The sequence below is a fragment of the Pipistrellus hanaki genome, assembly GCF_964339955.1.
Source record: "Pipistrellus hanaki genome assembly, chromosome: 15".
Lineage (NCBI taxonomy): Eukaryota > Metazoa > Chordata > Mammalia > Chiroptera > Vespertilionidae > Pipistrellus > Pipistrellus hanaki.
Window position 1 is genome coordinate 38,631,364 of NC_140517.1, and position 21,760 is coordinate 38,653,123.

Genomic DNA, 21,760 nt, shown 5'->3' on the forward strand with positions numbered 1-21,760 from the left:
CCGTAGGATGGCCTGAGAAGTCCCATCCTAAAACTGACCCACAATTGCCTTGCTGCCTTTGAGCTCCTCCTGTCCACCCTTTCTTCCCCTCCGCATATCACTGCCTGGTAGGACTTGAGAAGGCACTTGTAGTCTATTTGCAAAATATTCCCTAGGAAGGGCAGAGGCTAGGATCCAGGAGGGAGGTGGCCCTAGGAGGTGTTGGTGGCCCCAGATTAGCAAGAGGCCTATATGGATGATGAGAAGCAGGCCAGTCCAGAATGCCATGCTCCTTGCCTTTCATCCCACTGTTTCTCTTAAAAGGTAGGTTTTGTTTTTTTTCTGTGCTTAGTGGGAGAGGGTATGCCAGAAATTTACCTTGACAGAACTCCTTGTAACTCACCAGAGGTAACAGGGAACCCAAAAGTGGCAGGTGTTGCAGAGGCCAGGAAGTCTAGCATCTTGATTGGCCCCAAAGCTTCCTTTCTATGGATAGCCTGAGGTATCTTGGCGGGTAGTGCCCTTGAATGGAGAGCACTTCCCTCAAGAAAGGGTGGTATGCCAGCTGGTGGAACAGGTGATAAGGTCTGAGCTCTAGGTTCAAACTGTCTGGGTTCAATTTAGGTGAAGGCTGTTCCATGGTTTTTGCATTGCACGTGTGGCTCTCAGCCCATTTTGTCAGAGGGTAGCATTGCATATGAGGGTTTGAGTATAGCTGGAAGGTCCAAAATTGGACCATCTTGTGCTCACAGGAACAGGGATATATTCAAAGCATCAGAACAAAGTGAGATTGGAGGACATGTGGTCTGATGGGAGAAATTAGCTCCATGTTGGTACTGTGGAGGATTGCCTGAGATAGCCATTCATTCATTCATTTCTGAGCAAATATTTTTAACACCTCTCATATGACACACTGGGTTATTTGTGCTGAGAGAATTGTGATGAACAAGACAATGGGTTTGCCTTCATGGAGCTGGCATTGAGGTGAAGTAGAAGTATTTACTTTCTGGAAATATTTCTAGTGACCTAAAAATAAATGATCACACATAAAAATAAATGGATCCCCACCTGACCTGGAGGTGTCAGGTTTTGAATGTTTATTTGAGTCTCAGTGGATTCGAAGAGGTATATTGGAGAATCCAAGGCACCAGTTTATAACCACATAGATCAGGAGGCCCTGGGCTGAGAAGGTGCTTTTATATTGAAAAGGAAAGGGAAAGACAGTAAAATGAGGAGGCAGCAGGACAATGGCAGGGCACAACTACAGTCTACAATGTGGATGAACCTCAAAAATATCATGCTAAGTGAAAGAAGCCATTCACAAAAGGCCACGTATGTGATTTCATTATATGAATTATGCAGAAGAGACAAATCCAGAAAGCACTAAATTATACTAGTAAAAATGGCTGATTATTTTTGTCTCTGAATTTCAGATTAATTTAAAAATATATGGGTGGGAGAAGCTTTGACTAAAAAAAAAAGTTTGAGTTCTAGAGCCACAGAGACTGAGTGTGAATATTGCGCTTGCACTCACTCACCATATGACCTCAGACAACTGATGCCATTGCCCTGCCTCTTTGTACTCATCTGTACAATGAACATAATTGTTGTACCCACCACAAGGGGCTAGTGGGAATAGTATTCAAGCAAAATCATGCATGTACAGATCATGGAGCACAAGGAGTTGTTAAATGGAGGCTGTGTTTGTTCTAAGGAAGGGAGAAGTCACTCAGGGTAAGCAGTGGCCTACGAGGCAAACTGCAGAGAAATCCTCAGCTGAGTGCTCCCTTCCAGCCTCCAATCTCTATATATACACCACTTCTGGAATTCTATTAACAGAGGAAAGGAGAACACCTCATTGAGTCTTTAGGAGAACTGCAGCATGATGGAAGGAGGCAGACTGCAGAATGGACTTTCTCGTGGAGATGGCAACCAAGGAGGAAGAAGGAGACTGGCTTGTAGTAGATCTCTCAGATGCAGAACATGGGTAGAGTAAGGCAACATCCCTGTCGAGATGGGAATACTTCATGACGCTGGGATCCTTTTATCTCCTTCCTTCAATCCCCTCAGCGGGACAGGAATTGGATCTGGTATATTGGGGGCAGCTTGCCCACTCCACACTCCCGGGGTGTGAGGTCAATGTCCTCAGGGGCCACGGGACTGGCCACGGAGAAATTCTGGAGGATGGTGGTGAAGAAGAGGAATAATTCCGCACGGGCAATACCTTCGCCAAGACAAATGCGCTTCCCTGTGGGCACAGGAGATCAACAATGTGGATCTGGTGTGGATGCATATTCTATTTGGTGTGTGTGTGTGTGTGTGTGTGTGTGTGAAATATATTTTTATTGATTTCAAATAGAGGAAGTGAGAGGGAGAAGGCGTTAGAAACATAAATGATGAGAGAAAATCATTGATCAGCTGCCTCCTGCACAGTCCCTACTGGGATCAAGCCCACAACCTGGGCATGTGCTCTGACCAGGAATCAAACCATGACCTCCTGGTTCATAGGTCAACGCTCAATCGCCAGCTGGGCTGGATGCATATTCTTTGCCCAAAGTCCAGACATCTGTGTTTATTGCAACTGGTTTGGATGGGACTAGCCTTTCACTTGTAATTCAGGGTGGACTTTTAGGGTGTCCCCAAACCTCTAAAACCGGTGCAAATCTTTGATGTATATCTTTCCAGGGGAGATTGTAGCTTCTGTTAGATTTCCAAAGGTTCAGTTGGCCTCACAGAATCTAAGGACTAACATTGGGTTGGATGTGTGTGTGTGTGTGTGTGTGTGTGTGTGTGTGCGCGCGCGCGCGAGCGCGCAAGCACACCTCCAGTTGAATAGATGTGGGCATAGTTCCAACAACATTTGGAGAATTGTTAATATCTGTAAAAATTCTTAGAAAAGCTCTGACTAGTGTGGCTTGGTGATTAGAATGTTAGCCTGCACACTGAAGGGCCCAGGATTCGATTCCTTGTCAAGGGCATATACCTGGGTTGCAGATTCGAGCCTCAGCCCCTGTCAGGGCACGTGCGGGAGGCAACCAATCAATGTGTCTCTTTCACATTGAAGTTTTTTTCTCTCTCTCTTTCTCCTCCACTCCCTTGCACTCTCTAAAAATCAATGGAAAAAATAACCTCAGGTGAGGATTAACAAAACAAAAGAATTATTCAAGGAACTTCTGGTCTACACTAAGGATCCTATATGTGTACTGTAGATCATACTTGGTGTTTTTTCAGGTATGTGTGGTGGGAGACTGTGGGGTGAATGTCTGGCATTGCATGTGATTTTCTATCTCTGGGTTATTTTCATTTACACTTGGCATTCAATATTACTTTATATTAGTTTCAAGTGTACAGTTCAGTGGCTAGACATATATATATATGGCATATATATTATATATAAAATACTAGGTGATCCACCTATGAGTATACCATACATCTGACACCATACATAGGTATTTCAATATTATTGACTATATTCCATAAACTGTACTTTACATTGCTGTGAATATTCTGTAACTACTAATTTGTACTTCTAACTCCTTTCACCTTTTCACCCAGTTCCCCAAGCTTCCTTGCCTCTGGTAACCGTTTGTTCTTTGTTTCTTTGAGTATGTTTCTGTTTCCTTTCTTATCTCTGTTTTGTTTCTTATCTCAGTGTTAAGAAAAAAACCCATATTGTACAATAAACTTGTGAATGTGATTTATATATGTTTGGTGGGTGTATGGTTTCCATCAGATTCTCAGAGGTGTACACCCTGCCAGTCTATATATATAAAAGCCTAAGTGACCATCGCAACTGAACAGATGACCCAGCAGCAGGATGCATGGGGTGACCAGGGCAGCAGGAGGGTTTAGTAATGGGACAACCAAATGATCAAACAGCAAGCTGCATGAGGCGACCAGGCTGGCAGGGTGGGGGGGCAGCTGGGGGTAACCAGGCTGGCAGAGTGGGGGCAGTGAGGGGTGACAGTTTGGGGTGAGCAGGCTGGCAAGGGCAGCAGTAAGGGGCAACCGGCCAGCGGGGGTGGGGGAGACCAGGTCAGCAGGGGGCCGGGATTGGGGGCAATTAGGCCAGCAGAGGGAGAAGTTGGGGGTTGTCAGGCCAGCGGGGGGGGGGGGGCAGTTAGGGGCTATTAGGCAGGCAGGCAGGTGAGCAGTTAGGAGCCAGGGGTCCCAGATTGAAGAGGGTGCATGCTAGGCTGAGGGGACCCTCCCCTGTCCCTCTCCATGCACAAATTTTATGCACTGGGCCTCTAGTAGGTTATAAACCACTGGCTTGGAGAGAAATGAGGGCAAAGGGTCAGGCAGACACTGAGAGTCTCCTCCATTACTTTATTGGTTCCTAATCAGCAAGCTGACCACTTTGGAAAGGCCATTTCAATGATTGGGTTTCCAGGCATTTCCTAAACCTTTCAAGTCGTTGGACATTGTGCCTGTGTGGAGGTATCTGGGGAAGGGTTCACATTTTGGGCACACCTAGAAGTTAGGACACATGCGCAAAAATCTGCAGGGCAGGGCTCTGGCATGGTTCCTCTTCTGTAACTGGCTACATGACCCACTTCATTATAGAAGAGCCTGTTATCTCCCTCCCACACTGTCCTTCCACCCTTTGGCTATCCTTTGGACCCTTCAGTAGACATTTGTCTCTAACATCTCTTTGGCTAAGCTTGTCCTTCTTTCTGCCCATGGCAGCTATTTTGTTTTGTTTCTGTCTTCACATCCTGACAGATACTGTTTCTCAGTCTATGTGATTTTTCTGATGCATTATCTTCAGTCCCCAGTAAAGCACTGGGCTCAGAGTATGCCGCTCAACAGATATCTTATACCGAGGTATAGAGAGGTTTACATATCTTACATATCAGCATTCCAAGGTGTGCTACTGGGCTGTGATCTCACCTCTTAAACCTCTTCTAGGAGATGTGGGATGGCATAATGAAGGTAAAGCAGCTGGCAATGTACTAACTTCTCAATGAAAAGCCTCTCCTTGATGTCTCAAGTAGGTGAAGACACCTGCACTTTGGTGTCTGGGAAGCAAGTATAGATCCAGCTTACCTACAGAGAAGGGCATAAAAGCTTCATTCTTCGTAAGTGCCCCATTGGCATCCAGAAAGTGGTTAGGGTTGAAGGTGTCTGGTGTGTCAAAGTAATGTGAGTCAAAGAGAGCAGAGTGCAGGATGGGATATACTTCAGTGTCCTGAGGAATGATCACAAGATAAAAAAATAATAATAATGCCATTCCCTTCCCCACCCGACCCTGAAACACAACTTGAAACAAGAAGCCCCAGTGATAAAACAAGAGGTCAAGTTTGGAGATTAAGAGAAAGCAGGATCCCACACAGGAGAGATGTGGTTGCCTGGCTGGCCTCACCTTTGGGATGATGTACCCTCGGAAGTTAGTGTCTTTGATGACCTTGTGAGGCACACCAATAGGAATCAGGTCTCCGAATCTCTGAATCTCGTGGATGACTGCTTCAGTGTATGGCATTTTGGCCCGGTCATCAAGGGCTGGAGGGCGATGTGAGCCAATCACCTGATCAATCTCCTTGTGGACTTTCTCTGCATAGAAGAGTAAACCTTTTTTTAAAGGAGTATTTCAGCCCAACTGGCATAGCTCAGTGGTTGAGCATTGACCTATGAACCAGGGGTTCATGGTTCAATTCCTGATTAGAGCATATGCTTAGTTGCAGGCTCAATCCCCAGTGAGAGGTGTGCAGTGTAGGAGGCAGTCAATCAATAATTCTTTCTCACTGATGTTTCTATCTCCCTCTCCCTTCCTCTCTGAAATCAATAAAAGTGTATTTAATAATAATAATAATGGACATTTCAGTAGAGACACTGCTTTCTATTGGCCAGTGAGCCAGGAAACACTTATAGGCCCTAGCTGATTTGGCTCAGTGGATAGAGCATTGGCCTATGGACTGAAGCTGGTTTAATTCCTGTCAAGGACACATGCCTGCATTGCAGGCTCATACCCCAGTAGGGGATGTGCAGGAGGCAGCCAATCAATGATTCTCTCTCATCATTGATGTTTCTATCTCCCTCTCCCTCTCCCTTCTTCTCTGAATCAATAATAATAATTTTTTTAAACTTACAGTAAAGTGTTTAATCATTGACACTCCTCAAAACAATCAGCTTGGGGTGGGGGAGCAAAGAACTCTCACTTTTTGAAATTTAATGAATGTTCTTTCCCCCACATGCACAGGGAAACACACATGCACATGTGTGTGAGCACACACACACACACACACACAAATCACATATCAGATTGAGTACTCGAGCCTATACACATGTCAAATTTTCTTCTCTAAGATGAGAGGAAAATGAACTAATATTTATTGTGTGTATTATAAATGAGGTACTATGCTAGGTCCTCAGGAATATGGCAGTGAAATAGATCAATAGATTAACCCATGAATAATTGGGTAAATGAATGAATATATCAATCAACCAATTCATAAATAAAAAGACTTATGGATGGAAGAACAGTATTTAATGGATGCATGTATTTACTTATCAATCAATAGATGAGTAATTACCAATAGACAGATAAATAAATAAACCTAATCAACCAATAAATTACCTGAATAAATTTTGGATTTATGGAGGAATAAGTGAATGAATAAATTAGTAGGAAAAGTAATAAATGAATGATGGCTTGATGACAGATGAATAAATGAAAGATGAATCAGTGAATTAATTGTGCAATTAATAAATGAAGGGGTAGAAGAGTTAAGAATGAATTGAAAGACTGACTGATAGAAGTGTTAAGGAATGAAACCTAGTTCATAGAAGGACAGATGGATGCATGCATGCATGAATGAGTGAGCCAACGAATCACGACACAACATTCATTCAATTACCCTTGTTTCAAAGGATCAACAGGTAAATAGATTAATCCAAATAAAGAATGGAAGTGTACGTTCTTGGGCAGAGCATAGATAAAGGAATCTGAGCATACAGACCAGTTAAAGCACAGACAGATGGATGGATGTGTGGATGGATGAGTGAATTTTTAAGAGATCACTGAAAACAGGAGAACAGATTGACAGATTCTTCACCCATCCACCCAATAAGGCTGGCTTAGTTGGCAGCTCATTCAAACCTGCAGTGTTCCTGATTTCAGAGGGGAGTGCTGCCTCTCTCATTTAGGCAGAACCTCTACCCACTTCTGCAGCCAAAAAGGGATCAGAGGACTACCCAGATTGGCTGCCCCCACCCTGCATACCTGTGATGTGGGGATATTTGAGCATTAGCAGGAATCCATAGCGGAGAGTGGTGCTGGTGGTCTCCGTGCCCGCAAAGAAGAGAGAGAGCGCGGTGTTGAGGAGGTTCTGGTGGTGGAACTCGCTGTTTGGTTGAGACTTCTCCTGGGTCCAGAGGGGTGGGGTTCATTGGAATCAGGGCAGGCTGGAACCTTGCTGCATGTACTTATCGGGGTCCCCCCCACCTCTTTCTGGGTCTCTCACATCATCTGGTCCATTTTACTTTTCTCTGTCCTTTTCATGTCCACCCATATATCCCTATCTCTGCCTCTTTTCACTCTGGCTCTGTTTCAATACATGGTAACATCTCTTTGGTGTGCTTGTCTCACTTTCTCTCCCAGCCTCTTTCTGCCTCTGTGGGTCTTTTCATCTATTGCCCTATTTTTTGTCCCTTGACCTTTATTTCTCTGATCTCTCTCTCTCTCTCTCTCTCTCTCTCTCTCTCTCTCTCTCTCTCTCTCTCTCTCTTTCTCTCTCTCCCTCTCATCCTCTCTCTTCTTCCCTTCCTCTCTCTATCCATCCCTCTCTGCTTCTTCCCTAGTTTCTCCTTCTTTCATCCCTCCTACCTTTTCCTAATATCCCCTCTGCATCCTCTGTTCTTCCATCTTCCTCATTTCCCCTCCCTTCTTTTCACTGCCCCTCATCTTTTCCTCCCTCCCCTCCCCTTTCATTCCCCTCTCTCAAACCCCACTTTGTCCATGCGGAGCAGGTAGGTATCAATGAAGTCCCGGGGGGCATTGGGGTCCAGGGTCTCCCTGTGCTTCTCCACGCTGCGGCCAATGAAGTCTTTTATTTCCTGCAGGTTTCTGTAGATTTGCCTGTGTGCGCCAGGAAAGTACTTCAAGAAGCCAGAGTAGAGCTCAAACACCTGTGGGAGACAATGGGGCTGTAAGGTTCTTCTGGGGCTGAGCTAGGGGGTCAGAGGAAGAGACAACCCTCCTGGGCCCTAAAACCTCTGGTAGAGGGGATCTCTTATTATTTCTCTCTCTCTCTCTCTCTCTCTCTCTCTCTCTCTCTCTCTCTCTCTCTCTCTCTCTCTCTCTGTCTCTCTCTCTCTTTTTCTCTCTCTCTCATTCTTGTCAACTCTGCCTCTCAAGATCTCTTTATCTTTGCTCTTTCTTGTCTCATTTTCTCTTTCTTCTCTCTTTTCCCTCCCTCTAATTCTCTGATTTTCTGTTTCTGCCTCCTCCATTACTCCTCTTTCTTTCTCTTTGTCTCTTTGTCCTTATTTCGCCATCTCTCTCTCCCTCCAAGTGTCTGTGGCCCTGTCTCTCCCTGTTGTCCTGCACTTCTTCCAAGCTGCATTTCTGGGGCCCCAAAGCAGATTACCCCTTTCTCCTTTCCTGGATGTCCACCTCCTCCCCACCCTCCCTCACCCCCTCCCTGACCTGGCTGGAGAAGGAGCTGATGAGTGCAAAGGACTGGTAGAACATGTCCAGAAGCCTCAGAAAATCGGGGTCTCTGTAGGCAAAGCGTTTTCCAAAGACAATGGAGCAGATGATGTTGGAAGTGATGGAGTGGAAGATGAAGGTGGGGTCCTGGAGGGCTCCTAGGAGGAGGAAGTGGCAGGTCAAGGAACACAGACTCAAATATCTGGGGAGCACTAAGCAGCCACCCCATCTTTGTGTAACTATCCTTCATTGCTCAATTATGATAAAGAAAATAGAAATAATAACAATTATCACTCACTAGCCCATATGACACGCCAGGCCCTAGTCAATTATTTTATTTTATTATTTTTATTGTCACCTTAGGATGTTTTTTCCATTGATTTTATTTTATAGAGAGTGGAAGGGATGAAGAAGGGGAGGGGGAAGAGAGGAAAATCCATGTGAGAGACACATTGATTGGTTGCCTCCCACATGCCCTGCAACCGAGGTATGGAATGGAACCTGAGACCAGGAGTGGAACTTGACCAGGAATGGAACCTGAGACCCTTCAGTATGAGTGAGAGCTGATGCTCTAGCCATTGAGCATCGTCAGTGCTATTTTATTTAATTCTCACCTCCTATAAGGAAGATGTAGTTCTGTTATTATCTCCATTTCATAGACGGGCAAACAGAGAAGTTAAGTAATTTGACCAGGGTTACCCAGCGACTCATCACTGGGGCCAGGATTCAGACCCAGGCAGCCCAGCTACAGAGGCTGTATGGTTGGTCCCTTCTCAGGCCCCAGTTATCACTGGGGGAGCAGGTAGAATTAAGTCCCAGGGCCAGAGGGAGTGCAATGCAGGTGTTCAATCAATTGCATGTACAAATTTAAAAGCTCTGTTCTCCCTGCCCCTTTCTGTCTCTCCCTTTACTTCCTTTGTTCATCTCTAAGGGTCTCTAGGCCTCATGAAATTGTTCTACACTTGTTAACTGATGTCTGCAAACGCTAGGCTAGCCCTGGGGAGGCTAGCCACCTGTGAGCCCACCAAGGACAAATCACAGATCGTCAGGCCATCCGGTTGGTGCCGTCTTCTCTGTGAGTCTCACCTGTCCATCTTCTCTTGTTCCTCTACAGACCCTTTACTAAGCCTGTCTTTTCACTTTCTCTGCCTTTTTCTTTTTGCCTCAAAGAGTCTCTTCCACTCACTCTGCCTGTGTGTCTCTCTTTGACTTGGTCCCTCCATCTCTGTCTCTTTCACCTTCTCTGTCTGCCTCAGTCTGTTTCCTCATGTCTTTCTCTTAGTCCCTCTGTCTCTTTTCTTTTATTGTTCCTGTGTCTCTGCCTCTGCATCTCCTTCCAAACCTCTATGCTTATATCTTTCAGTCTCTTGAGAAAGGACCCTGTTACCTTTATATCTTATAAAAATCAGTTTTAGGGAGAATCTAAAAACAACTGGAAGTGCTTCTCTGATAGCCCATTCAGCTGCAGAGCAGAAAACCCCACTGCCCTCACTGCCAGTTTGTCAGCAGTTCACTCAAGAAAAGGAAAACAGCCCTAACTGGTTTTGCTCAGTGGATGAAGCATTGTCCTGTGGACTGAGGGGTCCCAGGTTCGATTCCAATCAAGGGCATATGCCTTGGTTGCAGGCACATCCCCAGTGGGGAGTGTGCAGGAGGCAGCTGAATCTATGTTTTTCTCTCATCAATGTTTCTAGCTCTCTGTCTGTCTCTCTTCCTCTCTGTAAAAAAAGTCAATAAAATATATTTTTTTAAAAGAAAAAAAGAAAAGGAAAATAGTCCATTGTTTTCCAATGTCTGAAGTTCTTTTTCTCTCTTTGCTTTCCCTTATTTAAGTCCTGTTTTGCCTTTGATAGATACAATTAATCCATGAATTGGCTTCCTTGAACACAAGTAAATAGCCAGAAAAGGCTTAATATCTAAGTATTTAGCCTGGCTGATGTTGTTCAGTGGTTGAGTATTGACCTATGAACCAGGAGGTAATAGTTCAATTCCTGATAAGGGCACATGCCCAGGTTTCAGGCTCAATCCCCAGTAGAGGGCGTGTAGATGACAGCCAATCAATGATTCTTTCTCTTTCTCTCTCTCCCTCTCCTTTCCTCTTCTCTCCCTTTCTCTCTTGAAACCAATGAAAATAGTGTGTTCGTGTGTGTGTGTGTGTGTGTGTGTGTGTGTGTCTTTGAATTAGTATACATCCCACATCTCTTCTGGTCCTCTTGTCCCTCTCCTTGTCATCTTCATCCATCTCCGTGTCCCTTCCTGTGTCCCTGTCCCTCTGTCTGGTGGTCTATCTAGCTCTGTTTTTATCTCTATTTCTCTTTCTCTGCCTTTCTGTTGTCGTGTACCTTGGTCCTCTCCATTACACCGTCTGTCTTTCCTTACCATCCCCCAGGCTCACCCTGGGATTTCCGAAGCTCCTCCACCAGATACTGTGCCTCTTCCTGAATCCGCTCCTCCACACTCCGCTTGCCCATCCCGAAGTCCCTCATGGTGGCCAGAGAAAATCGCCGGAGAGCCTTCCAACGTTCCCCGTTGGCAAACACCACACCTGTGGAGGCAGGCATGGGTTGCAGAGGAAGTTGGAAGGAGATTCTGGGTCCCTCTCCACCCCACCCCTATTCTGCTTTACCAGATTCACCTGGCAAACCCCATCCTCCATTCCCTGTCCACCCAACTCCCAACTCCCATCTCCCGGTGCCTTTCAGGCCCTTACCATATCCTTGAAAGACTTGATCAACAACAGCAATTTGCGCCCGGCCAGAAAAGGTCTCAGCTTGTTCCACGAGGGCCTCCCGGATGGCCTCTGTCCCCCATAGTATGACCACAGGTCTAGACCCCAGGTACACCGTGAAGACATCCCCATATTTGTCTCGGAGCTGCCAAGCATATCCACACCAAAAGTGTTAAACCATTAAAACACATATAGATCGGTAATTAACTGGCACCCTGAAACCCTTCATCTGACTCTGCCTTTCTCCTTCCCAGGATTCAGCAACTATCAGAGTAGCCCATGACCTATCCAGGGATTGCGTGATTGATTGGTGCCCCGGGTAGTATAGGTGGTTAAATATCTCTAATATCACCCCTGCCCATAACCTTAAGTCTGGCCAGATTTCCCTGGCATCACAACTAAAGACCATCCTTTTGTGACCCACTTCAACCTGCTGCCTGCATCCTGATAATTTCCCCAGAGAAATACCCTGAACAGCCCTATGATCGACAGGAAGAGAAAGTGATGGCTTCTGGTGTTGATCACGAGATCTGAAAAAAACATAACATAGTACAGCCACTTTGGAAACTGCTCGGTGGTATTTACTGAAGCTGAAAGTTCACATGTATACTCCCTGACTCGTCAACTGAATTTCAGGTGCATGTCCCAAAATGTGTACTTGTGTTCACCAAAATACAGGACAAGGAGACTGAAACCTTATTAATACAATGATCATCACCATCCATATGTGTCCATACCATGGAATGCTAATCAGCAGTGAAAAAAACATACTACTGCAGGCTGAAACCGGTTTGGCTCAGTGGATAGAGCATCAGCCTGCGGACTGAAAGGTCCCGGGTTCGATTCCGGTCAAGGACATGTACCTTGGTTGCTGGCACATCCCCAGTAGGGGGTGTGCAAGAGGCAGCTGATTGATGATTCTCTCTCATCGATGTTTCTAACTCTCTATCCCTCTCTCCTCCTCTCTGTGAAAAATCAATAAAATATATTTAAAAAGAACATACTACTGCAATACCCAACAGCATGAATGAACCTCACAGGCATAATGCTGAGCAAAATTAGATACAAAAGAGTCCATATATGATAATTCTATTTATATAAAGTTGAAAAACGGATAACATAAACCTATGGTCTCAAGATGGTGGGAAGGTAGTGACTGGACAGGGATGTGAGTGGGGTATCTGGGGATGGGCCATGTTGTTACTTATCTGCATGTATATTGTGTGAGTGTGTTTGAGAAAATTCACTGAGCTGAGTACTTATGATTTGTGCACTTCTTAGAGTGATGTTAAATAGTAAAACGTTGACTTACAGCCCTATCTGGTTTGGTTCAGTGGCTAGAATGTTGACTTGTGGACTTAGGGTCCCAGGTACAATTCTGGTCAAGGATGCATGCCCGAGTTTTGAGCTTGATTTCCAGTAGGGGGCATGCAGGAGGCAGCCAATCAATAACTCTCTCATCATTGATGTTTCTGTCTCTCTCCCCCTCTCCCTTCCTCTCTGAAATCGATAAATATATATATATATATATATATATATATATATATATATATATATATATATTATAAGTTGACTTACAATCATAAAAGTTTAAGTTTTTGTGATTTTTATGAAAAGTTTCTCACACTGATCTCTGCAAAACCTCCTCACTGGTCTCTCTACTCCCACTCTTTTCCCATCTACAATCGTTTCATCTCCTATCCCTCTCTACCCCGATGCCAGAGTAATCCTATTAAAATGTAAATTAATATCACTGACCTGCTCCAAATCCTCCAGTGCTCCCACCTCATTGAGAATAAAAGCTGAAGTCTCCACCATGCTCCACCTAGTCTCATCATCCCTCTGCTTCTTTCCCCATTGGCCCCATTCCTCATTCAGATCCCATCTCCACGTTGTCCCTCAAGATGCTGAACTTGCTCATTCTTCAGGGATCTTGCACCTGCCTCTCTCTGATGCCTGTTCCTGCATCTTTCTGTGTCTCTGCCCAGAAACAAAGCAGGATTGAGCCTTTTCCTCCCAACTCAATCTAAAGTAGTTTTAATCATAGCTCTTGTGTACCTTATATGTTTATTTCCTTGTTTGTATGTTCTGTCCAATGCTACACCTAGAACATTCCCCAGCACTCAGAAGGTGCCCAATAATCTACTATTTAATGAGTGGATAAATGAATGAGTGGATCAAAGGAGCTGCCATTTAATGAGCATTGACTATACACCAGGCTCTATGCAATACCCCACCTCATCCTCACCATTTTATGAGGGACACATTTTTATTGTCACTATATTGTTTTACAGAAGTGGAAACTGAGACTAGATGAGTAACAGTTGAATCTGGAACATGAGACCAAGCCTGACTCCAGAAGGACTTGGGCACGTGTAGGGGAAGAAAGGAGGAACAGTGCCAGCTTCCCCAACCCCTTCCATCATGGCACCCACTAGCTTATATTCCCTCTCTCTCTCTCTCTCTCTCTCTCTCTCTCTCTCTCTCTCTCTCTCTCTCTTGCCCCCCTTCACGAGGATGCTGAACACCTAAAGGATCCTTGCAAGGTCCATGTAAGAACTTTGGGGATCTGAAACTCTCAAACTCTTTGCAATGATGTGTGTGGATATTGGGAGGAAGCCTAAAGGTTTAATGAGATTCTCAAGAAATTTATTGTCAGGCAGCTTCAGTCTCTGAGGGCACTAAGATGAGGGCCCTCCCTGCTGGACCCAAGCTTCCCCTCTGTGAAGCCCAGCTGTGTAGCTGTGGACAGGCTTCCCCAGGCTAAGCCTCACTGTCCTAGTCGCTAAGATGGGGTTAGCACCTCACCTAGCCCACAGGATTGTTGTGAGACCTGGTGAGTTCTCACCACAAGGCAGGCAAACCCCAGCCACATCATTCTGAATGAAGAAACTCAGTCCAGGTATTTATGGGAAAGCATGGTCCCCTGTGGTACATTGAAGACAATGAGAACTAAATCACACATACTTGGGGTTTCCACATTATGTGATCAAACTCTCTCTTTTAAAAACAACGGTAATGACAAGTCCAAGATTCAGGAGTGTGATCACCGTAAAGAGGGAGGGTGTGGGTAGGGGGACGCAGCAGGAGACCGGACTGTAAGGCAGGAGGCAGCTGGAAGTTACTGTCAGTGCTCCTGTTCTCCCATTGGGAGGTGGGTTCATGGGGTAGATTACATTACTAATAACTGAATAGATGACAAGACACAAAGTCATGGCTGGGAAGCAGTGATGCAGAGCCCAGTACATCTTCCATAGTGTCAGCTGTTAGATATAGCACATCCACATGCATTATTGGTAAGCCCTCTGTGCCTGGCCTCCTGCTCCCTTCCTCCTCCCCTGTCCTGGTGCTGATATGGACCAGTCTCTCCTTTTCTTTTGACAGAGGAGAAACTGATTTGACTAATGACACTGTCCCCTTTTCCTCTTTCATGGTGGAGGGGTAGGAGAGGTAGGCACCCAAGAACTTGGCAGAAGGTGACACAAAATGTGAAATGCTATATCCATGTCTCATAATCCCCACTTGCCCACTCCAGAGACAGTGGCACACAATTCCCAGTGCACAAGACGATCTACCGTGCTTCAGCTGCCTGCCTCTTACTCACCAACCTCACCCCTGAGCCTGGAAGGACCCTTACTCCCTCTGGTAAGTGAGGGAAGCCCCTCTCCAACCCGTCCACCTGCATCTCACCCTCTGGAAGGATTTGAGTAGGCCTCCTCTGTCCATCTGCAGAAGGTTCCCGAAGACGGGCAGGGGACGGGGGCCTGGAGGAAGGTGGCCACGTGCCTTTGGGTGGCCCCTGGCCAGGAGAATCACCAGTCCTGTGAGGAGAGCAAGGAGGAGGAGGACACTGAGCTCCATGGTCCCAATCTGACTGCCTTCCGGTTCACTGCAGTCCCAGCTCGGGCCTTTTATCCTGATCCTGCCTCCCCACCCAGTTATGTAACTTCATCCATTCCCCGCCTCCCCTGTGACATCTCCTGGGAGCGTGGACTTGAAAGAGAGGTTCTAATGGGCCCCTATTTCCAGTCCAGTGCTTGCTTTCTCCCGACCTCAGCAACCGCTCCCCAGGTGCTGGCAGAGACATGGCGGTGGTTACAAAGGTCAGCATGAGTGCTTGTGAGAGCTCACGTGTGTTTATTTTGTGAGTACTGGTGAGCATGCACTGTCTACTTGTGCCCTTGTTTGTGTGTTTATGCTTGCATGTCTGCCCATGTCTGCTTGCATCTGTATGCACTTGTATGATTTTTTTTTTTTATGTGAAGGGGTATCTGTATTGATGTGCATGTCAGGGTGTGTTTTGTGTACGAGTCTGTGTGTTCTTATGAACTATTTTGCATGTGCACAGGCTTACATGTATTCCTATAGATTCATATGTGAAGAGGTGTTTGCATGGTGCTGGTGGTGTGTGTCCCTGTGTGTGCTTGTGTGTCTGTGCACCTTCTCATCCTTGTGTTTGTAAGGCCTTTAGGTGCACAGTGTCTATCTCCAGACCTTTTCCTTCGCCCTCCTTTCTGTAACAGCTACAGATGGGAATGATGAGAGAGACACAGAACTAGTGAGACTCCGAGGTGGAGGGGCAGGTGGAAAAGAACAGGGGAACTGAGACCTGGTTGAGGGGACATTTGGGACCCCTGGATCTCTGATTGCTCTGACAAGTGCAGCAGTTCTCTTTCTTTCTCCATCTCTGTGTTCACTTGGGAGATGTTTCTAGGATCTTCTCTGATAACTGGTGTGTGTATATGCCTGTCTCATTATCTCTGTCTCAGTGACTCTGTTTCCCCCTTTAGACCATGAGCTCCAGAAGTGCAGACACCTGGTCTAGTTTGATTGATGTCCACTGGGCTGATGTCCGTCTCTATCCTTGCTCTGAGCCTCTGGCAGGCTCGGTCCCTACTTGCTAGGTATGTGAATAAGTGTGTCCATGTGCATCTGCCACGTCTCAGCCTGGCTTTCCACCTCTCTGTGTCTTTCCTTTAAAAGGAGATGGGGGAGATGAGGCAGAATCTTTCATGCAATGTTAGGCAAACCCCTTGTTAGACCCAGGGACCTGGCCCTGGCAGTTAAATCATACACCTCTGACCCAGGAGCAGGGGACAGACAATCCTGACCTCTTGAATTCAGGGGTGGAACCTGCACTTTCTTAACCTTGGAGAACTGCCACCATGGACGTTCCAGACTCGTGTCCTGGCTCCTGCGGTGCTGTGTGATTTGGCACTCTGCTTAGGTCCTTGTTCCAGCCCCAGGAATCACTGATAGATATGAGGAGCGTTACCCTTTGAAGTAGGTATTTTTTCATCCCACGTTCAGATGGGGAGAGTGAAGCACAGAGAAGTTGAGAGTTTTACCCGAAGTCACACAGCAGGTTAGAGCTGCATTATCCAATATGATGGCTGTTAGGATACATTAGTACTACCCCTGGCCTCTCCTGTTTCCACATATTGTATTTTCTGAAATATATTGTCATAACTGTCTGTTTTTCTCCATAGCTTGAAGCAAACAGCCTGCACCTGCAGAAAGGTAAGCTACACTCCCCAGCTGACTCGGGCGCTCTGCTCTGCTCTGCCTGAGTTGTGTGCTCACCAGACATCCTGCTATCTTCCAAGGACGTCCTGTTGTTTAGGCAGCTAGCCCAGCTGGCTGGTGCAAGCCTGACCCTGTCCCTACATAAAAGAACATGAACGCTCCCGGGGGGCTGACATCCACACGCTGGTCTCAGCCTGCTGTGAGAGAAAGTAATGGAATGCCTTAGACACACCCAGCGTCTCCTGGCCTGGCTCCTGTTGGCACAGATCTAACAATGGCCACTTGCCTCATGTAGCTATTAGCCCTTAAAATGTAGCTAGTATTAATACTAGTCATGCCGGGACCGATTTGGCTCAGTGGATAGTGTTGGCCTGCGGACTGAAAGGTCCCGGGTTCGATTCTGGGCAAGGGCATGTACCTTGGTTGCGGGCACATCCCCAGTAGGGGGTGTGCAAGAGGCAGCTGATCGATGATTCTCTCTCTCATCAATGTTTCTAGCTCTCTATCCCTCTCTCTTCCTCTCTGTGAAAAATCAATAGAATATATTTTTTTAAAAAGAATATGCTGAAAGGACACTCAGCTTTTACTAAAAAAGAAAAAAGAAAAAAATACTAGTCATATTGGTACTCTATTGATACTCCATTTAGTAATTGGAAAAAATCTAAAGTACATTTGGAAAGACCTGGGTGTGTGAATCTACTTTTTCAATTGTAAGCCTCATGAAATCTAAATACAAGTCAAATATTTCTGGAGAAAATCTAGGGTCCCAATTAAGATGCACAATATGTGTACAATACACACCAGATTACAAAGATTTACAATGAAAAAATGGTTATAATGAGAAGATGAAGCAGAAATACTAATCTGCTGTTTGTCACTAGAGATTAGCTTGCACTTTATAAACTTAATATTAGAAGAATCATATGTAGGTATTCTTTAAAAAAAATCTTTATTGTTGAAAGTATTACATATGCCCTTCCCCCCCCTCCCCCATTGACTCCTTCTAGCCTGCCCCCACCCTCCCCTGAGGCCTTCATCACCCAATTGTCTGTGTCCATGGCTTATGCATACATGCGTACAAGTTCTTTGGTTGATCATGTCCCACCCTCCTTCCCCTTCTCTTTGAGATTCCACATGCTGTTCTATGCTTCTATGTCTCTGGAACTATTTTGTTCATCAGGTTTTTGTTTTGTTTTGTTTTGTTTTGTTTTGTTTTTTATTCATTAGATTCCACATATGAGTGAGACCATGTGATACTTGTCTTTCTTTGACTCCTATGTCTCCTAAACTCTTCAGATCCCTCCATGTTGTCTCAAAGGGTAAGAGTTCCTTCTTTTTTAGTGTCTATTTAGGTCCTATGCTCACTTTTCAAATGAACTGTTTGTCTTCCTTTTGTTCACTGTGGGTTTGTCATGTATGGCCTTTATCATATTGAGATATGCTCTCTTCATCCCCACTTTGCTGAGACTTTTTTTTTTTTTTAATAAAAAATGAGTGTCGGATTTTGTCAAATGCCTTTTCTGCATCTATTGATATGGTCTTGTGATTTTTATCTTTCAATTTGTTTATGTGATGTATCACATTTATTGATTTGTGAATATTATATCAGCCTTGCACCCCTGAAATAAATCCCAGTTGGTCACAGTGTATGATCTTTTTAATATATTGCTGGATCTGATTTGCTAGTTTTTTGTTGAGGATTTTAGCATCTATGTTCATCAGGGATATTGGCCTGTAATTATCTTTCTTTGTAGTGTCTTTATCTGGTTTGGGAATTAGGATAATGCTGGCCTCATAAAAAGAGTTTGGAAGTGATCCTTCCTCTTGGAATTTTTGGACTAGTTTGAGGAGCATAGGTGTTAGTTCTCTTTGAATGTTTGGTACAACTCCCCTGTGAAGCTGTCCAGTCTGGGCTTTTGCTTGCTGGGAGGTTTGTTTGTTTTTTATTTCTGCTTCTATTTCCTCAGTTGTTATTGGCCTATTCAGGTTTTCTGATTATTCTTGATTGAATTTTGGGAGATTGTATTTTTCTAGGAATTTGTTCATTTCATCCAGGTTTTCCAGATTGTTGACATATAGTTGTTCATAGTATTTTCCTACAATCCTATGTATTTCTGTGGTGCCAGTGGTTACTTTTCCACTTTCATTTCTGATTTTATTTATTTTAGTCCTCTCTGTTTCATTTAAAATATATATATATTTATATTGATTTCAAAGAAAAATGGAGAGAGGGAGAGAAAGATAGAAACATCAATGATGGGAGAGAATCAGTGATCGGTTGCCTCCTGCAACCCAACACTGGGGATCGAGCCTGCAACCCAGGCATGTGCCCTTGACCAGCATCAAACCTGGGATGTCTTCAGGCCGATGCTCTATCCACTGAGCCAAATCGGGTAGGGCTCTCTTTGTTTCTTGATGATTATGGTTAATGGTTCATTAACCTTATTTATCCTTTCAAAGAACCAGCTCTTGGTTTCATTTATTTATTTATTTATTTATTTATTATTTTATTTATTTTTTTTATTAGTCTCTATGATATTTATTTCTGCTCTAATCTCTCTCTTTTTTTTCCCTTTGCTTAAAGAAAAATACTTTAATATCACACTGGTAACTACAATGGAACACTGAACTTGACAATTGTGGGGCCAAACTATGTACAGCGCAGGGTGGCTGTCTATGGGCAGCAGTCCTCAGGGTCAAAGCAAGAATGGGAAAGAACAGTATTAATAGGCAGTGCAAGAGGCTGCTTTGGGAGGCTGCTGGTTCAGTAGAAGCAGACGGTGTGCTGGAAGGTGAAGCCGCTCTTCTTGAACTCCTGCAACAGCTCCTCCATCTTGTTTTCCATGTCCTCTGTGTGCTGGGTACACTGGCAGAGCTCGCAGATGAGGAAGGCCCTCAGCGTGGACTCCTCGTGGTTGTCCTGAATGTCCATGTTGATCACATGCATGGGCTGGCAGATCTCCTGCTCCCTAGAATTCATATCTTCCACCACCTGGTCATATACTCTCTCCTTGCAGGTGAGGGTCAGGTCGAACAGGTCTTTGCAGTTATAGAACTTCTCTGTCTGGGACTTGATTCACTTATTTCTGTCCAACATGTGCAAAATGCTGCTCTGAGTGTAGAGTTCCTTGTCTTTTCCTAAGGAGATAATTGAACATCTGATTATATGTGGTTTTGAAATCATAAACACTAGAGGCCCAGTGCATGAAATCCCTCAGCCCAGCCTGCACCTCTCCAATTGGGGATCCCTCTCTCAATCTGGGACCGCTGGCTCCTAACTGTTCACCTGCCTGTCTGCCAGATAACCCCTAAATGCCTCTGCCTGCCTGCCTGATTGCCCCCAACTGCCCTCCTCTGCTGGCCAATTTGGATCTGATTGGTTAGTTTCTGTGCCAGTCAGTGTCAAAAGCTCTGCCTCCTAGGCAGCCATTGGCTCCCCATAGCACCCACCTTTGGTTCTGATTGGTCGGTTCCTATGCCAGTCAGCATCTCTGGGACTATCAATGGGGCCTGATCAGAAAAACGAGGCTGATCATCAGCCCAGGTGGAGGCCTGGAGAGAAATGGAGGCCTGGCTACTGGCCAGACTGGGAGAGAAAGAGAGAGGTATGTGCTAATCAAAAGCTGCCACAGAGGCAATGGATCAGTCCCTGCTTCTCTCTTCAGGCCTCTCTTTGGTCCTGATTCGCAGCCCCCTCAGCAGTCAGTGCTGGGTCACTATGCCTGCAACCAAAGCAATAGCAACCCAGCCCTGACTGCAGGACTGACTTCCGGTTGGTGGAGCCTTGTCATTACTGGTCCTTACGACCCAGGGTTTTTATATATTAGGATTGGGCTTGTCAGTAACTGGCCCTGAAGCTTCATATGAGTCACTGGTTACAAAGGACTGGACACTGAATGCCCATTTGCTGTGAATGTTGTACGCCTCCATGCTCTGGTTCTGGTTGCTTGAGCAGACCACCAACACCACCACCACTACCTGCAGCGGCAACGACATCATAGAGGTGGCCTTACCATCTGCTCTCTCTGACTCATGATTCCCACCCAGCTCTGTTCTAATCTTTACTATTTCTGCCCTTCCACTTACTCTGGTCTTTTCTTGCTGTTCTCTTTCTAATTCTTTAAGTTGTAGAGTTAAATATTAATTTTTGTTTTGTTTTGTTAGGTAGGCCTGTAGTGCTATGAACTTCCCTCTCAGAACTATTTTGGCTATGCCCCATATATTTAGGGTTGTTGTGTGTTCATTTTAATTTGTTTCTAGTAAGTTTTTTTAAAATTTCTTCCTTGATTTCATTCATCACTCATTTATTACTTGATAACATGCTATTTAGCCTTCATATATTTGAATGTTTTTGGTTTTTTTTACTGTTTTTACTGCAATTGATTTCTAATTTCATTCCACTGTGATCTGAGAAGAGGCTTGATATGATTTCAATCTTCTTGAACTTGTAGAGATCTGTTTTGTGTTCCAACATATGGTCAATCTTTGTGAATGACCCATATACACTTGAGAAAAATGTATACTGAGTGGCCATACTATTATGATCTCTCAATGCATAATAATCTGGCCATTCAGTGTGTGTGTGTGTGTGTGTGTGTGTGTGTGTAGATATATATATATATATATATATATATATATATATATATATATATTGAATATATATATCATGGGCCTGGTGTATGAATTTGTGCATGGGTGGGGTCCAGCCAAGCTGGCCAGGGGGAGGGGACATGGGTGGTTGGCCGGCCTGCCTGCTGGTTGAGGAGACAATTTGCATATTAGCCTTTTATTATATAGGATATACACTGAGTGGCCAGATTATTATTATTTATTCAGAGATCATAATAATCTGGCCACTCAGTGTATATTCTGCAGCT

At 44.9% G+C, this 21,760-nt stretch overlaps 2 protein-coding genes and 1 pseudogene across 7 annotated transcripts in view; 1 reads left to right on the forward strand and 2 right to left on the reverse strand.

Moving 5' to 3' along the window:
* Nucleotides 1–1,156: 1,156 nt before the first annotated feature.
* On the reverse strand, nt 1,157–15,269 carry LOC311610067 (cytochrome P450 2B11-like). Its single transcript, XM_084860956.1, has 9 exons — nt 15,048–15,269; nt 11,340–11,502; nt 11,025–11,174; nt 8,627–8,787; nt 7,930–8,106; nt 7,202–7,343; nt 5,345–5,532; nt 5,029–5,170; nt 1,157–2,227 (listed from the first exon to the last, which is right to left on the reverse strand). The coding sequence occupies exons 1-9, from the start codon at nt 15,216–15,218 to the stop codon at nt 2,046–2,048; spliced, it is 1,476 nt and encodes a 491-aa protein (XP_084717082.1). The 5' UTR covers nt 15,219–15,269; the 3' UTR covers nt 1,157–2,045.
* A 65-nt stretch (nt 15,270–15,334) lies between these two features.
* Nucleotides 15,335–21,760, forward strand: part of CYP2S1 (cytochrome P450 family 2 subfamily S member 1) — an 84,870-nt gene continuing 78,444 nt past the window's right edge. For 2 of the 5 annotated variants that reach the window (XM_084860948.1, XM_084860951.1), the window contains exons 1-3: nt 15,345–15,460; nt 16,148–16,261; nt 16,847–16,877. The gene's annotated coding sequence lies outside the window, so the exon portion shown is untranslated. Of the gene's footprint in view, nt 15,461–16,147; nt 16,262–16,654; nt 16,723–16,846; nt 16,878–21,760 lie in introns of those variants that run through there. The other 3 variants (XM_084860949.1, XM_084860952.1, XM_084860950.1) reach the window with 2 other exon arrangements.
* Nucleotides 19,648–20,882, reverse strand: LOC311609998 (RNA polymerase II subunit A C-terminal domain phosphatase SSU72-like; annotated as a pseudogene). Its single transcript has 2 exons — nt 20,713–20,882; nt 19,648–20,072 (listed from the first exon to the last, which is right to left on the reverse strand). The product of its transcript is annotated as an RNA polymerase II subunit A C-terminal domain phosphatase SSU72-like (transcript).